Genomic DNA, 17887 nt, shown 5'->3' on the forward strand with positions numbered 1-17887 from the left:
CACATTGAAATACGGTATAAAAGTCGTGAAAAACAAATAAAAGCATGAAAATATCTGAACATAAAATAAATTAAATTTTGAATTGCCACAAAATGTTTTTTTTTTTTTAATTTTTGATTTTTTTGGTATGGTTAAGATAATACACCGAAAATCCGGCTTCAAAATGTCAGCATCCATTTTGGGTGGATGCAATGATTATATCGAAAAATCATGTCCATGGGGTATTCTGCAACTTAGTCTCTGATCACATGTGCGTGCGTTGTGTAGTTTAGCCACAAATCAGGAAGGAACACAAAAAAACTCGTTGGCTTCAACACATTTTCAGCCATTTTTTTACATTAACACCATCACAGCTCCCACCGAACTTATTATTTATTACCAATATTTTAAGATTTTAGATTCGATTATATGTAATATGTTAATATTTCGCGAGTTATAACCTTGCAAACCTCAGTTTCAAGGAATTTAAAAGATTTTTGTAATTTCCCAGATATATTTGAAGATTTAAAAAGGAAGAAAAATAATTTACAAAAAGTTGTTGTTGTTGTTTTTTGTGATCAAAGAAAAGTCCTTTTTTGATGGCGGGCATGGAACATAGGAATCCGAAAACTCCAACTGTGTTAGAAAGAGTACATGTCTGGCTCTCGTATGAACTAGGATTATTGACTTCGCACAACAATTAACAAAATGGCGGAACTGTGGCTTAATCCCAGAGAAACGTGTCAAAATTTGGAACTGATTGGATTATTATTTTTTGAGTTTGAGCCGCACAAAATGGCATAATTGAAATAAATAAATGGCTTTAATTGTGAAAATCATGTCAGCTTTCAGCGTCCATAGTTAATTTTAAACAATTAAATGGAATAACTTTTATTTCAGTCAATAATAGGCCACACACAGTTCATTAATTTCTCGATTTTTGTTTTACCAACTCGCTTTTCATTAACAATTCATTGGGAACCCAGAATGACACAGTAAAGTATATTTTGTGAAGAAATTAATCGAAATAAACGACATGTATGATTTGATTACACATAGGGTTTTATTTTATTTGTATTATCTCGTTATTGTTGTATATTATAATTAAATTTAGATCTTCTCTTCATTTATATTTCATAGATCAGTTTGTTTTCCATTTAAAATAAAATTTATTATATAATTATATACATAAATAACCACATGAATTCAAACAGTTTATTACTTATTTCGTATCATGCATATTCTTGTTTTCACTTCATGATTAGTTCTTGATTCTCAATTTCAGCTATGTTTGCTGATGTCTTCTACTTAATAAATACATACTTATTAATTTGTTTCCCATACAAAAAGTTGATTGCTTACTAAATTATTAAAAAATAAAAAAATGCCGTTAAAAACATTCTGTAAAAGAAATGAAGATATATGTGCGCGTGACACAAAGGATAATAAAGACGGAAACACATAGTAAAAATGTATAAAGAAGACATATAAAAAACAACGTTTTCAAATAAACACATTACGAGACAATAGTATTTGTAATATTTTGAAGTAGAAAATTTCGCTACAGAACGGCTTATTTTGTTCATAGTATGTATATGGGAAACGTCGATCAAACTTATATTAAAACGTGGCCTCCTATTTATAAACTATCATCTACAGTATTTGCATTTCCTTACAAGGAGGAAGAGGTGAAAGACGTATATTTAGAGGATCGATCGGGTTAAAGGGACGACGAGGGTCATTAAAAAAACAAGTGTTTTCCAGGTGTGCTATATATTGAGTGTTGGGGCAATCTATATTCGTGTACACCTATTTCTACGTTGTATTTATATTTATATATGATTTTAATGAAATATTTTCATTTGCTTAATCGTTTTTCTTTTTTTTTCTTTTTTGAATTACATTAAAAAATTAACATTAAGATCTTTCTCTTCAGCATCGTTTTATATTAAAATTACAAAACATAAACGTCACTTTCTACAACATGCATTCTCGCCATCCTCGTTGTTGTGTTCTGCAATCGCCTTGAAATGCGCAAGACTTAAGTAGTAGAGCGCTTTATGCATAATAAATTGGGTGAATATGTGGCAGAGCTGTATTATAGATCCGCGAATCGATCCAATTAAAATTGATACTGTTCCTTTCTTTTTGTTTTAAACTTTATTTTTATGTATGTTTTACAATTACGTTACAAAATAAAAAGTAAAAGTAGAAAGATTTTTAACAATATAAACTGCAATGAAATAACTGAGAGCATTGGTTTCCTTCAAAGAAAAAATAAAACAAATTCTCTAAGGAGGTCAGTTTGTCTGTTTCACCTTTGTTTTTTTGTGTTTTTATATCTATATTTATAAGTAAATTAAGAATTGTTTCGTGACATTTTAAGTGAATTTTCAACTCAATTATTTCCAAATGAGTCAACGAATTTTGAATGTGGCAATTGTTGTTTTGCGTTTTTATTACTCTTTCATTTAATTATACACAGACGAGGGATTGCGGATTTCTTTATCATCTTCTTCTTGCAATATTATTAACTGTTTTGTGTTATTAAAGACTTAATGTACTGCACTTAACACCTAAGAAAGAATTGTTTTATATGTATGTATATTTATAATCAAAATGTTTTTGTTATGTTGATGCTTATACTTTCGCGTGTGTGTATTGTATAATGGATGTTGATTTTAATGTGAGTGTATGTTGTTTGTTTTTCACTTTCCATTCATTTTAATGCCATTGACTGACTTCAATAGCTAGCTGTCCTAGTGATAGTTGTATGGTGAGTTCTCGCGAGTTTAAAGTACACGAAACTGAAATCAATCAACATCAAATTATCCGCAGAATACAAACGAGTGAATTACAAAAGATACAATTTGAAATTGAAGACCCCATTCGTTTTTATATTTTTGTGAAGGTATGTGCTGCTGTTGGAGAACAACTATCGATTAGTATATTACTTCGTAAACTGTAGCCTTTTTGTCTCCGGATCCCGTCACAATGTACTTGTCGTCAGTTGATATGTCGCAGCTAAGTACTGAGGAAGTTTCCTTTGACTGGAAGAACAAGTTGAAATAGGTTAGTACTTGAAAGGGAGATGGCGACATTTTATGTATTACCTGGAATATACTTGCTCCGTAAGGTGTTCTCCAAGCATTTAATAGATTATCTTTGCCTGTGGATACGAACCATTTGCCACAGGTTGCAAAACGCAATGACAACACACAGCTTTCATGCAAATGTAATTGATACTTGTCAGGTTTGGATGCGTGTAAAACCTCGACGTGAGAATTTTCCATACCGACTGCCAGCCAGTCGCCTATTATGGGAAGACATTTTTGCATTAATTACCCAAGTACTAGGTTGAAAATACTTACCTGTGGGACAATAGCCCAATGAGAAAATCTGTGAGCTGAAATCGTGCTGTTGTAGCTGGCGGCCCTCACGCAAATCCCATGAGCGCACTGTATTGTCGAGACCACCGGTCCATAGTCGTGTACCGTCTGGGCTAATGTCAATACAAGACGCACCATCTGTATGACCTTGGAATTGGCGCACTAATATTTCGTTGTGCAAGTCCCAAACTGCTATGTTGCCATCGCTGCAACATGAGAAGCAAACTTTCGAATCCGGGCTAATTGCCAGCGCATAACAAGCTGGGGCAGATGACGTTAATTCAGCTTTAATTCTTGGCGTGGGGCTGGCAAGATCCCAAATGGAGAGATTTGACGCCTCACCGCCTACAATCAATGTTCTTCCGTCGGGTAGTAACTTAACTGATCGAATGTAGTTATCGCGCTGCAAGCAATCCAGCTGACTAATGGGGCTCTTGTTCCCGGGCTGCGAAATGTCCCACACTTTCACGCATCCTTTACCGCCTGTGTACACATATTTTGTGGGGTTTGAAATGGTAACTGCACAAACCACTTCACCGTGTGACAAAGTATTTATTTGGCGTGCATGTCTGGGTATTCCAACACCCACCAACGCGTCTGGTGGGAACGGAACTGGTTGTAGGCTACCTTCGCCATTCATATGGAAGGAATAAGCACTGTAAAAAATAAAAACAAATTTGTATTTAGTCTGATCGTCGACCCAATCAGAAAAGATCTTACGGCTTTCCACCGGTAAGCGCAGTCGGATGTGGAATGCCATTGGTTCTAACGTGCGCGTGTGGATCGTAAGGTAGAGGTGGTGGCCTTCCGTAAGCCGGGTCGGAGGGTGGTCTCTGGTATGGATCGGCTGGTCTCTGATATGGTGATGCTGGATAACCAGCCGGCGGAGGACCTCCTTGGGGCATCATTTGTTTGGGATTAACGCCTTGTGCTGGCGGCGCTGCATTGGGAGTAGGAGTGCGAGCTTTTGCACCCGGGGTGCCCGGTTTATCCATCTGCGTTAAAAAGTAATGAATTTATTATGTTCCCGTAAAAAGGTAACGGATTTATAATATTCAACAAAATTATAATTACATCTTTTGTCTTAAGGCTGGGCGTTGATCGTGACGAACTAGAGCCTGAACGTGAAGGTGGTCTATCTGATGGTGGTTTCACACCACTGCTACCCGGTTTATCTAACCTTTCTCCATTTAAACTTTCTCGATCTCTACCTTCCATGGACAAGTGTTCACCATTTGGCCGAGGAGAATGTGATTCCTAAAAAAAAGAAGAAATAAAATTAGATGTAATACGATTATTGTATCAGTTATTTTTATTCCGCCATCTAAATAACATCGATGAATTGGACTCAAACATTCATATTAACTTAATCTGTATAGGAGCAGTGATGTTAAACAATGAAACTCAACTCACCATTTCATTTGCAACATCTACGACTAAATCTTGATCGCTTTTCTCTCCTTCATCCTCCTGGAAAAATTTTGAAAAATAAAATAAAATTGTTAACAAGCGAGCACTTGAGATTTCGCACGACATTATTCTCAACAAAACAAAAGCAAACTTAAAAATTAATTATACTCTATGGGGATTGCTTAAAAGGAGACAGGGAACAAGAGCAAGTGTGTGTATAGTAGTGATATACAAGAAATCAGAGGTAAACAAAAAAAGAGAGAGACGGGAGTCTACGCTAGCAGGGTTCGACTGCTAATTTCTCGCAAAATAAAGATTTACTACATTTAGCAATTAACTACATAACTTCAGATTGGATTGAACTTGATAGGCGGGGAAAGGAGAGATAGTAAGTGAGAGCAAGCAAGTCCTTTTTCGTGAATTTCAAACATAATCCCCTTTTACGTATTAATGGTGAGTTGAGCTTTTTATATTTTTATTTTCTGTTGTTGGCGACGACACAACAGACATGAAATTATCTTAACATACATTGTAAGTACTTACCAATTTTTCTTGCTTGGGACGTTTAGAGTCGTTTTCAATATCGAGGGGCGAACGTGTGCGATATTTTTCACGATCTGCCGGAGAAACCGAATTACGCTGCAGTATAAAAATAATTTAATCATTAGCATGGATAAAAATGTTGTTTCTTCAATACGTACCAGTCGTTCTTCAGCACTTGCCGGCCCTTCTAAGCCCGTTGGTTTAATGTCTGGTCTATGGTGTTCTGGAGGTGCTTTCAACAAACCTTGTGGTCCATGCGGTAAGCCCATAGAGGCTCCCAAAGCGCCAAATGGCCCCCCAAGTGGCCCTAAAGCACCCATTGGCTGAGGTGGACCTCCCGGTACCTGTTGCACATGTATTTGTTGCTGTTGACAAAGGGCAAAAATAAAAAATTCAATTGGTTCTGATTTTCACCTCGTCAGAGGGGTGGTATAAATGTCGGGAACACATAATGCAAATTAACTTTTTGTTGAAAAGCTCGCAGCATACATCAACATAATGGTGTCGTTAAAAATGACATTAAAAACAGTCTTTTTCAGATTTGACAGCAGATAACATGACAATTAAGCGGCACAAAATGTATGATGGTTTACAGTCGGACAAAACACAAAATGATGTCGAAAGCCGTATGCGATTTAGCACAATAGGCAATTATGAGTGGTCGAAACCAATGCGCAAATTGGAATAAAAACAAAAAACGAGAATACTTATCAGTGGATGTTAACTTACAAAAAGTTGCTGCATTCCCTGATGATGTTGCTGCTGTATTTTGCAAAATTTTTTGTAAGGCGCAACCCATGTAATACACGCAGTATGCGGGAAAACAATTGAAACAAAATGTTATTCTGAGTTCAAAAATAACGTAAACAATATGTACTCTAATATTTTTTATATCTGCTGTCAAACCAATTCAGCTTTTTAACAATGTCTCATCTAATGACACTGGAAGCTTTTTGTGTGTTTAATCTCACTGTATCGCTAAATTTACAAGATTCATACTTACCCCTATAATAAGATTTAAGTCCTGCATGGTTACTTGTTTCGCGCGCTCTACCGCCTGTAAGACCTGCTGCTGATGGTCGGCTTGTAAAAAGGGCAGCAATTGGTTAATAAGTGTGTTTAAGCGTTTTGCAATTTCCGTCTACATTGTAAATAAAAAAATTATATCAGTGACTTCCGCACTTTTGCATATTTTTATATACATATATTCTATATTAATGTTACCTGTTTATGCATTTCAACATTTAGTCCGTAAGACATCTCATAGTACTGGGAATGTAGAAAATCATTAGAAACTATATGGATTTTCAAATAAAAAAAAATTGTGTATCTCTTACCATTACGTAATGACGTTGCATTTCGGTCTTTTCATTTGCCAATTTTTCACACTCCAATTTTAGTCTGCGAATAAAAAACACGTACAAGTCGAATAATAGAAATTATTTAAAGTCAAATAACTAGAATAGATTAGCAGACTTTAAAACTCTTTTATCATTTATTTAAATATTTAATTAAATGAAAAACTTTACTCTTCACATCTAAAATATATTATATTATTTATTGTCCCTAGGGAAACAATGTCTGTCTGGCTGGATGGTGCGATTTAATCCAAACTTTGCACATCATTATATTTTTAATAATTTTACGAAATCTAGCGGGTATACGCAGATGCAGCCCATTCCTTCTGGTACCTCCCCAGGAATAAACGGGTAGAATGTACATATTCATTTCATTAGTCCTGATTTATATTAGGCGAATTTACTTGCGGCAATTTTCATCGTTCTCTTTTGAGCTTCATTCGTCTATACAAGGCAAGTCGATTTCAAAAATATTTTTTTGATTGGTATTTCAAACTACAAACTACTACAAACAAAATACACAAAACGAATTGAAAGAAAATTGCGGTACGAGCAATTTTGTTCAATTTCTATTCCTCTTGCCGTTCTCTCCTTCAAGCAAAGACTTGCCGCAATTAAACTCGCCTAATAAAAATTGGGACTTACATAACTAAAAACTAATATATGATTTTTGAAGACATCATGAGTTAACATGGATATTAATGTCAGATAATATAAATCATATTTTTGATATGAGATTGAAAAAAAAAATGTTTCGAAAAAATAAAAAGTAATTAGCCAAGTTACTATAGTCAGAGGAGAATTCATATTTAAGTTTATTTAAATTTGATATAAAAATTAAACAAAAAGTTGTAAACAAAAAAGAGCGAACAACATTGTTCAAATGCCCGTAGAAACTCGAAGATTCAAATAAACATATACTGAATATGTATGAATCTCAATCCAAGTTTCGTCTGTTTGTTTATTGAACGTTTAAGGCTCGAACCTAAATCCTAAATACACAGCGCAAAATGTAAAGTTGTAGCTACCATTTAACACTTCCCATCAATTTAATTCCGAAAAAAAATCACCGATTTTTTTATTGCTAAAAATTTTGATTTTGAATTCTAACATGTTCATGAGCAGATAATTAAAAATCTTTTAAAATCGACGTGTTCGCTAATTATTTTTTATGCATAATCGGTATCATTGAAGACTTTTGTGTTGAGGAATGAATTTGTATACATAAATGCTGTGTTCAAAGAAAATAAAAAAAAAACACATTTTTTCGTTATTTTAGCTAAAATACAAAATATGTAATATTATTAGACAAGCTATTTCAAGAAATCCCTAGTCTTTGACTCTAGACTAGCTTAAAGAAAATTAAGGAAAAACAATATATTCTCATCATTGTTTTGTTCTGACGATATGCTCCATAGATATCTTCATTTGAGAAAGAGCAAGCGTAAGCTACCTAGAGTAAAAACATTATAAACTGGTTTTGGATGCTGTTGATGTTTCTACTTAAGCCGTTTCTTTTGCCCATTAAGAAGAACGACCGCGAATACAACAACAGTAAATCATACAGAAGAGCCTTTAAAAAACAATTATAGGTTCTCAGTTCGCGCCATGTGTACATGTTGTATGGAGGAGAGCAGTTGTGAGTGTGTGTTTGTTGTGTCTGTGTGTATTTACTTAATTCCCCAACATTCGTGTTTTTCAATAACATCCATTTCATCAAATGGCAAGAAGCGCTTTGCTTTCTGATTTATCATAAGAAGACGATGGACAGAAGTGTGCTTTGGTTTGGTTTCGTTGTTTTGATGTTTTTGCTCAACTCCTCGCTCTCTTTGTGTGGCCACTACGTGAATGTTGTGAAGAGAAAAAGGTGTATGTATGATGAGTGCGCCATATAATTGTCCCTACATAAGAGATCCTTGATTTGCAACGGGAAAGAATCATCGCTAATCACAACAATCGCACACACACAAACGCACACATATACCAACTCACATTTGACACAGTTTTCTTTGAATTGTGCCTTTCTTACACGGCGGCGTCTAGAGAAACCCACGAAGAAAAAGCCAAACAGAAAATACTTGTTTTGTGTTAAGGGATTGAGTCTGTTGTTGTGTGTGTGTAAATACAGTGAATGAGGAATGATCACGGCCGGAGTAAATTTCTGTTTTTTTACCTTTGTCCCTATTACTTTGTGATAGTAAAAGCAGAATATTGCGAAAACCATCCTGAGAAACAATTGCCTGCAGAACACATAATTAAACAAGATTTTTCGAAACTACTTCTAAACTTGTATAAAAAATATATTCACGATGGTTTAGTTACAATGACAATTTGCAGGAGCTCAGCTGTTGTACATTTTATGTCAAATGTAAATATTTGCTTTTGAAGTACCTATATTAGATTATCAAGTGTGAGCCTAACTCAACATTTAATGCTATAGAAATGGTGATGTACTTACGTGTGATACTGAGCCTGCAAAAAATTGAATTCCTCTTTGATGCGTTCCAGAGTGTCCACTATAGTGAATTTAAGAGGTCCTTGTGGTGGCGGGCCCTGTGTAATGAGTTATCCAAAGTTTATCACGGAAAGGGTGTGTTGTGGTAGATGAGAAAGCACAAGACAGACGCACGCACACACATGAAAAATGTGAAAAAGGAAAATTGCAAGTTATAAATCTAGACTCAAATTGTTGAGAAAATAAATGTGATTTAGATTTTTACATGAATGGGTGGCATAGTGGGAGTTGGGGTAGTGTGATTAGCAGTAGATGAGTGGGTGCTGAGGTGAAGTGAGTGAGTTTTTACCGTTTGCATATCACTTACCCCCGCCGAAGGGTGCCGCACCGGTGCAGGATACATTTTTCCGTTTGTGCAGAGCTATATTCCTCACAATCCTACTGAATAAATTTTGCGACGGCAATTATTTCCCCGAAAAAGGTGATGTCGCCTGTTTGGTTAAACAGGAAGCGTACAATTTAACGCGTTTACAATGAGGGGGCAGTGGAGTCGCTTGTAACAATCTGTAAAAAAAATTGTTTAAAAACACGCCATAACACTCAGAAAATCTAACATCTCGACGAACCTCCACACCTCCCGGAAAAGTATTTCCGTAAAAGTTCTTTTTTCCAACTTCTTCTTCTTGCTATTCTTAAAGGCTTCGACGGAAGCGTATGTCGTCGGCCTGTCGTTTTATGTTGCAGAGAAGTCACTAAAGTTGTGTCTGGTTACCGCCGTCGTCGTCGTTAGTCTTCTTCTTCTTAATATTCGCCTCTTTCCAACCAAAGGCAACTCCTCTGTCCATGTAGCGATGATGTTTCTTACAATGCTTTTTCAGCTGCTGTTCTGCTGCCTGCCCACTTTTCGTCGCTTTTTCTTCTCGCGTGTTTTCGATACTTTCGCCACTTTACAAACCCAAATATTCACAATAATCGCAGCACCAATCACTTATCTATTTTATTTTGCATATTTGCATTAAATTTCAGATGTTTCTTCACATTCAATCGGATTTTTATTATTTTGCACAATTTTTCGCGTGTGCGCAATCACAACCAAGCTTCTATTTTTTGTCGTCGTCGTCTTTGTTCGTTCTCTTCTTAATATTTTCTACTTCGTTGTCCAACTTCACAATGGCGGATTTTCACATGCGTATATTTGCAAAAAATTTCAACACAACGACCGATATTTCACTACTTCCGTAATTCTTCGGCGCAATTGTGAATTTTCACATGGAAGATTATCCACTTTTCCATCTTTATCTCAGTACACATCAAAAATTTGCAAGCGATTTAATTTCTCTCCAAATAAAAACGACTGAATTTTTCCTGGTAACGCCGAATGACGCTGAAAGCGAAAATGATAAATGAGTAGGGATATAAAAGTCGATATTCGACTTATCGGTTTATCGACGATTTAGCCCCATTTTGATCATCATTCTAATTTGTTAGTTCCGTTCTGGCACGCATTTTCTTATGTACCATTGTGTGAACGTATACGTGAGCAATAATTGCATGGAATTTCCATGGCGCATCCAGTTCAATTGTTCATATGATTTCTTAGCTTTCTATTTCTAATAACGTTCAATTTGTATATTTGGAATCTATGTATTTTTTTATTTTGCTAAAAGTATGCCAATCGGCATATTTTCTTTACAATATATTTTTCAATATACAGTATTTTTCGGTTAATTGACCCTACGGTTAATTGGTTTCCACGCTTAATTGAACCACATGATGGGTCAAAAATATTACATTTCATAGTAAGCGGGCTCGGATAATTGGTTCCTCGGTTAATTGAACAAAAATTTGTGCAAATTTTGATGTGCAATTAACCGAAAAATACTGTATTTGAAATTGATGTCGAGTTATGCCATGTACAGACGGACGTTGTTCGCTCTCTCATGCGTTGTTAGAATGTTCGCGTTAAAGGGCTAAGCAGAATGCTCCCGTTGAGCCATCCGTCGCGTTATATGTTTTCGAAAATACAACAACCACAAGGAAACGATATGCGTTTATGTTATCGTTTCCTTATGGTTGTTGTATTTTCGATAACATATAACGCGACGGATGGCTCAACGCGGGCATTCTGCGTAGCCCTTTAAAGGCTCTGCACAGTGATCGCGTAACGCAGACATTCTGCTCAGCAATGAGTTTTCTGATAATGGAAAATTTATTTAATTTGAATTGGAACATCTTTATTAATTTATTAATACGAGTTTTCTGATAATGGAAAATTTATTTAATTTTAATTGGAATAAAGATAAATAAATAAAGATTTATTTATTAAAAGTCTTAAAAAAAACATAAATTTTTTCGATAACATATAACGCGACGGATGGCTCAACGCGAGCATTCTGCTTAGCCCGTAACGCGCATAAAAAGTTGAAATATATTTATCTCCGAAGCGCAACGCACATCAACTTTGAAGGGCTAAATAGAATGTTCGCGTTGAGCTTTTTTGTTATCGCGTTAACGCACGCAAAAAGTTAAAATATATTTAACTTCAAAGCGCAGCGCACATCAACTTCATGCGTTAGTGTTATCGTTTCCTTGTGGTTGTTGTATTTTCGATAACTCAAAACGCAACGGATGTCTCAACGCGAACATTCTGCTTAGCCCAAGATCTATTAATAAGGTCACCAAGATAGCAATCCAAATCGGAAAACAGCTGTTTTTTCTCAAGTCTAATGTCAAAAATTTCGACTTTGTTTAAGTTTTCATAATGGTGACCATATTAATAGATCTTGGGCTTATGCCATGTACAGACGAGCGTTGTTCGCTCTCTCATTCGTTGTTCGACCCTTAATTATGAAGTAATTACTTAGTTCCCCATACAAAATTGTCTGAGCGAACACCGACTTTTGTACGTTGTTCAATTCGAATCACTCTCTGAATAACCAATAAATTTGCCCCATCCCTAACAATTGAGAGTATTTATCGAAAATAAATTAATTTTGACAGTTTGAAAATATTTATGAAATTTTCAAACTTTTTCAGTAAAATTGAAAATCATGAATGAAAAGTAAAAAATTGTAGAGTTTTTATATATGCAGCAGGATGTAAATTTTGTTTTCTATATAATGCAATATGCATTTCTTTTCCCTTGGTTCTAATTAGCGTACAAAACAAGAAACAAATGTGGGGCAACTCAAACAAAAAATTCTCCAAATTTGTATATGTGACAGTATGTGAAATTTGAATTGAGAAAATATAAAAATGTATTAAAAACAACAACATTTTCAGAAAAAATGGAAAACATGAATGAAAAGTAAATAGATATGGGTTCATACTATATTCAGGAGAAAGAGAATTATTTTTTCTATTTAGATCCCTATGTAATTCACTAAAATATGTTATATTTTTGGTGTAAAACAAGAAACAAAAAGTTTGAAATTAAAAACTCTGATGACATGAATTATGAATAGTGTTGTATGAACGGGTTAATTCATGTACGTAATTCTGAGAGCGAACTACGTTGTTCGGATGACCGTCAGAACATGGCATTAGCCCTTGAGCGTTTGTGCTATCGCTTCCTTGTGGAAACGATAACACAAACGCATATCGTTTCCTTGTGGTTGTTGTATTTTCGATAACAAATAAGGCGACGGATGTCTCAACGCGAACATTCTGCTTAGCCCTTTAAAGGCTCTGCACAGTGATCGCGAAACGCAGACATTCTGCTCAGCTATGAGTTTTCTGATAATGGAAAATTTATTTTATTTGAATTGGAACATATTTATTTATTAATATGAGTTTTCTGATAATGGAAAATTTATTTAATTTGAATTGGAATAAAGATAAATAAATAAAAATTTATTTATTAAAAGTCTTAAAAAAACATAAATTTTCTGTTATGTGTCAATTTACTTACTTTTGTAAAAAAGGTACATACTCAACATCCGTAAACCAAGGACAAATATTGGTGGTAAAATCAAACGAACAAATTTCACCAAAAAACACAGCTGCTTTACAAAATGTTTTGTTTCCGTTTAGATTTGTAGGAAAGCTTAAATGATATAAAATCAAATATATGGGACATTGCATAGTCAAAAGCACGGCATAATTATGCTATGGTAAAAGCATTAAGTGATGTTAATTATTTAAATAGGTATGCTTACTTGACGAAATAAAAAAAAAAATTAGTATAGTGTAATGTCTTATTAAGTCACATTGTTTTTTATTTGGGATATTTTTACAATTTTATTAAATCAGGAAATTATCGCGAAAAATGAATGGAATGTCAAGTTTTCACAATATGGGGTTGCAAATGTAATTAACATCAACGTACAATAACAAGAGGTAGGATAACTTGACAAAATTAACAAAAACTGTAGTCTAGTGTAATGCCTTACAGTGTCAATTTATATATAAACATATTCAAGAGGTTGTTTTGTTTATTTGACATATTTTTACAATTTTATAAAATGGGGAAAATATCGCGAAAAATTAATGAAATTGGGATACGAGCTTGCAAATATAATTATAATAAGAATTCTTCTCAATACTCCGAAAGTTTATTTCTGAGTGCTGTAATGTTGAATTTTAATTACAACTGAATTTGAAAAAATTTTTAATTTTGTTAATATTGTTCAAGACATTACAAACACATTTACAAATTGAGTAATTATTTTGACAGAACAGGGGCACACGAAAGAAAAAATTGTAATCAACAGGTACCATTAACCTACCTGATGTTATTATACCATGGGTGATATGAAAGCTACAGAATTTAATACAGTTGCATCCATAAAAAAACTAAAAAACAAAGCATTAGTCTAGCATGTAATTAAAAGTCATATTGATAGTTCATGGCTGTTAGGCAGTGAACAGAATAAGCCTGACACTCTAACATGGCAAAAACTAAGACCTTATGCTGGTAGAAGAAATCCGCTAGCTGTGTTTTACCTTATCTAATAATTCAAACCCCAGTTTAAAATCGAAAAATCATGAAAAACTTTAAAAAATCATTCTTAAATACTATACCATTTTCAATGAACATACAATTGGTTAATTTTTGATGACTGTGAGAATATAACCTTGAGAAGTCATCCAATTATAAAGAGTTGTTTCTTGAGTTGTTTTATGAAGAGTTGTTTGTTTTTCCTTTGACTATTTTCCTATCATATAGTGTTGGTCGAATTAATAACAAGTTCTAAACCCAGTGAAAAATGCTTTGGAAATGTTTTAGTGCTGCAAAATGTAATAGACCAGCATTTTATCACTATTTTGTTAATAATAAACTGTTCTTAACAATACAAGTTGTACTTCCTGAATATATGTATTTACACACAAAAAAACGTCAATTTACATGAAAGTAGAATGGAGTTCACCCCTAAGAGGAAGTGTGTATGTGTAGTTTGTGACTATAAAGTGGAATGTATAACAAATAATTCTATTGGGCAGTAGACCACTTCAACAACATATTTCTTTTATATACATCTAGGCGATGCAAAAATCTTTGAACCCGATCAGTATAAAAGTTTGAACTTCTGGATGATATTGCACGCTTCAATCGCTCATGTTTTTTGAAGGATACCATGTGCTGACTATCTCTTTGGTACGTGAATATTCCCGCTAAGAAGTTCCATATTGTAATTTCCGGCCACAGGATTTTCGTAAAGTACAAAACTGTGGAATTTAGCTGAAACGAAAAGTAAAAATTAGTACGATACATGTATAATAGCCCATTGGATTTACCTGCCACATTAAAAAATCGCTGATTCGTGTTTCCCCGGAAGTTCGAAACAGTAAATCAGGCGGAGGTGAGTGTCTACTGTACAAACATTCTTCCAAAAGACGCTCGCTAATGTCTCCCTGTTGTAATCCATCGCCATGGCGAAGAACTTGTTCCACAGAATGCGTAATTTCGTCTCGAGAAGTGTAAGAGAAGGCGACATTTAAAAACAACTTGTTGTTGGTCTCCGTTTCTAGCATTGTCTGTGCTATGAGGTTTTGTAAATCTTCTGGTAAAAGCGCTATATTTCCAATAACCCTAATTCGGACTCCATGCTCTCGAAGTTTTGGACCTTCCTGGAGAAGTTTGGAAAACTTCTCCCGAGCTAAATCTAGTAAACCATTCACTTCCTCTTTCGACCTTTTGAAATTTTCTATACTAAAAGCAAACGTAGTCACTTCTCGAATGCCAATGTCAAGACACCATCGTAAACAATCAGCCAACTTATCAAATCCTTTGGAGTGCCCTTCGATCTTACGAATCTGTTGGGAATTAGCATATCGTCGATTTCCGTCCATCACAAAAGCTATGTGGTTTGGTAAACGAAACCCATTCTTAATTACATGCATGGCCACGGTTTGAAGCCACGTATATTTATAATCCGATACCCAACTCATTGCTTTATTTTTTATTTTAATTCAACATTTGTCTCCCAGTTTGTTAAAAATTTCAGCCTACTCGTGACAGATAGGACAGATGTTTGTAAATGTACCGAATAAATTGGTACCAAATATTTGTGCAAAGAGTAACCAGTTGCGAACAACACAAAATATAAGAGCGTTCCATGGTAGTCCATTTAGCGCCACTGATGATTCCATTAACTGTCAGATTGCGTAATTTCTACTTTAATTCGATGTGCAATGTTGCCAACTAAAACAAGAGCTTTGGTTTTGATACACACCTTTATTTTTGCATCATGGAGCGTTCGATCTCAATGGAATCGACATTTGAACTCAAGCGGATTTTGTAAAACTAAATAATCTTTACGAGTACACTATAATTTGTCAGAAAACATTTTAAAGCACAGTTACATATACGATTTTAAATCGACTGGATCATGGCACAATAAATAGGTAGTCCATTTAGCGCAGCTGATGTCTCGATTAATTGTCAATGTGGGTAATTTCTATTTGAATTCGATGTGCAGTGTTGCCAACCATGAAACGAAATTCAGAAATACACCATACCTGTTTACACATATCTTTAATCATGATATAAATGTCAATCAGCTGATGTTTCTTAGTATATATAGGAAATATATACAGAAGAAACCACTACCACTATGGGTCCTTTGTTATTCACCTCAAGTTATTCTACCTTGTGTTATTGTACCATGCCCGTAAGTTCGCTTTGAACAATGTAAATGAATAAAGTGTAAAGCTAAAACAGGACTCTGGTATACTCTATAATTTTACATATTTTCTATTTGCTCTTTGTCATCGGAATATCCTACCTTGTAATATTGTACCATCATATGAAGTTAAAATTGGCTTCATTTTCGTAAACACATAGGAATATAACTTGGTATGCCGGCATTCTTTAGTCCCATTCGATTTAAATTTGTCATTTGATAATATCAGCAAATAAGGTCATCTCTTTTTTAGGTTATGATTTGAAGAATAATGGTTTCCAATTACTATTTATATTCCAAAAATTATTTGGTTCGATCATAAGGTGATTTCTGCAACAAAAAAGTGGTACAACCAATGAGTATTTAAAATATCCGAATACCCATTTTCCCACGTCTCATTGTGATACAAAAAATACAAATGGTCCCTAATCGATTTATAGATCCCTAGACTCACAAAGAAAAAAGAAGAATAGCAAGGCAAGGAATAATTTTCATACCAGTAGCTGAAAAAGTTAAAACCATATTAATAGATTCATAATTTGCCCAATTTTGTTGATAAAAATGAAATATGGATAGTAACAAAGAAATTGTGGAGAAAATAATAACCCCAGGTAATGGCTATTGGAATAGTGTAGCTTACTGTTTGATGGAGGTCGTGATAGAGGAAGTTGTCGAATCCCTCGAATATCAGGCTCAGACGCGGAATGCATTTGCTTACCAAATAAAATTAACGTTTCCATTCCAGAGTTATATTTCCTAATTTCCAAGTTTCTGTCCGCTGGTCCACTCAAGGAAACGGCACAGGTACGGAATTTATTTTGCTGAAGCAACTTCTATTTGTGAACGATCCTTCTGAGTTAACATGCACTTTTGTTTCTTTACAGGTTCTGATCCGGGAGCTTGAAGCTAAGAAGGTAAGTGTCACAAGTTGCAAGAATGTCTCCAGATCTATAAATTCCCCCGTGTTTATGTTAACTTTTATTTGGCGGTTCTGCTGGCGTTTTCGTAATATTTTTTGTTTTTTTTTCTTTACTGTATGTTAAAACAACAAGTCCAACAAATTGTTTTTTATATAATCTAAATATTGAACAAATTAGTAGGATTTTATATTAGAAGTAAATGTATTTAAGGACAATATATCAAAATAATGATAATTGGGAAACACATACATATGTATGTACACGGTCGATAAGTAAAATGTGTTGGGGTAATTGTACGCCATGTTGGGTTGAATAATGTGCACACAAACAAACAAAGGACATTGTTTGCAAGTGTCTTCTTGGTTGGTAGTGAACATATGAGTTATTCCTGTGCAGGATAAAAAAACATTTGCATTTATAATGGAAAAACGTTTCACAAAATTATTAACATATTATTAATTTAAAAATGGGAGAACATTATTTGTTGGGCTGATTGGCTAAAATTGAATGCAGAATACGAAAAAAATAACATTTTATGAAAAAGGGAACGAATAATTTCCTATATCCGTAAAAAAATTAGTACATACATATTGTTTTTTCTACTTATCTTTTTTTGTTATTGTTATTGCCAGAATTGATGGAAACTTCACATAGTGGCGTTGCCATATAGCAAGACCAACCGTAACCAGTAACTAAAAAAAAAAAAAAA

At 34.4% G+C, this 17887-nt stretch overlaps 2 protein-coding genes across 5 annotated transcripts; both read right to left on the reverse strand.

Annotated features, from left to right (window-relative positions):
• Window positions 1–2901: 2901 nt before the first annotated feature.
• LOC133336027 (protein groucho) lies at window positions 2902–9605 on the reverse strand. Of its 4 annotated transcripts, none has more exons than XM_061544322.1 (13): window positions 9502–9605; window positions 9138–9232; window positions 6659–6722; window positions 6546–6590; window positions 6325–6462; window positions 5480–5686; window positions 5322–5417; window positions 4782–4838; window positions 4443–4625; window positions 4089–4363; window positions 3351–4024; window positions 3093–3292; window positions 2902–3029 (listed from the first exon to the last, which is right to left on the reverse strand). In XM_061544322.1, the coding sequence occupies exons 1-13, from the start codon at window positions 9535–9537 to the stop codon at window positions 2922–2924; spliced, it is 2178 nt and encodes a 725-aa protein (XP_061400306.1). In that variant the 5' UTR covers window positions 9538–9605; the 3' UTR covers window positions 2902–2921. The 4 variants fall into 4 exon arrangements, with proteins under 4 accessions (XP_061400306.1, XP_061400304.1, XP_061400307.1 ...); XM_061544320.1 differs by having other exon boundaries at window positions 9400–9584; XM_061544323.1 differs by lacking the exon at window positions 4782–4838.
• Window positions 9606–14565: 4960 nt separating this feature from the next.
• On the reverse strand, window positions 14566–15524 carry LOC133336022 (dehydrodolichyl diphosphate synthase complex subunit Dhdds-like). Its single transcript, XM_061544315.1, has 2 exons — window positions 14871–15524; window positions 14566–14814 (listed from the first exon to the last, which is right to left on the reverse strand). The coding sequence occupies exons 1-2, from the start codon at window positions 15522–15524 to the stop codon at window positions 14566–14568; spliced, it is 903 nt and encodes a 300-aa protein (XP_061400299.1).
• Between the last annotated feature and the right edge of the window lie 2363 nt (window positions 15525–17887).

This window comes from Musca vetustissima, unplaced genomic scaffold (genome assembly GCF_032173495.1).
Source record: "Musca vetustissima isolate MV318-11 ecotype Yass unplaced genomic scaffold, APGP_CSIRO_Mvet_v1 utg237711, whole genome shotgun sequence".
Lineage (NCBI taxonomy): Eukaryota > Metazoa > Arthropoda > Insecta > Diptera > Muscidae > Musca > Musca vetustissima.

Excerpts from the sequence above, each read along its gene's own strand:
- LOC133336027 (XM_061544320.1), bottom strand. The coding sequence starts at position 9,537 with ATGTATCCTGCACCGGTGCGGCACCCTTCGGCGGGGGTAAGTGATATG. Across the intron at positions 9,233-9,399 it reads CCACTATGCCACCCATTCAT|GGCCCGCCACCACAAGGACC; the intron begins GTAAAAATCTAA and ends CTCATTACACAG. Across the intron at positions 4,839-5,321 it reads GTCCCAAGCAAGAAAAATTG|GAGGATGAAGGAGAGAAAAG; the intron begins GTAAGTACTTAC and ends AAATTTTTCCAG.
- LOC133336022 (XM_061544315.1), bottom strand. The coding sequence starts at position 15,524 with ATGAGTTGGGTATCGGATTATAAATATACGTGGCTTCAAACCGTGGCC. Across the intron at positions 14,815-14,870 it reads GCGATTTTTTAATGTGGCAG|CTAAATTCCACAGTTTTGTA; the intron begins GTAAATCCAATG and ends TTTTCGTTTCAG.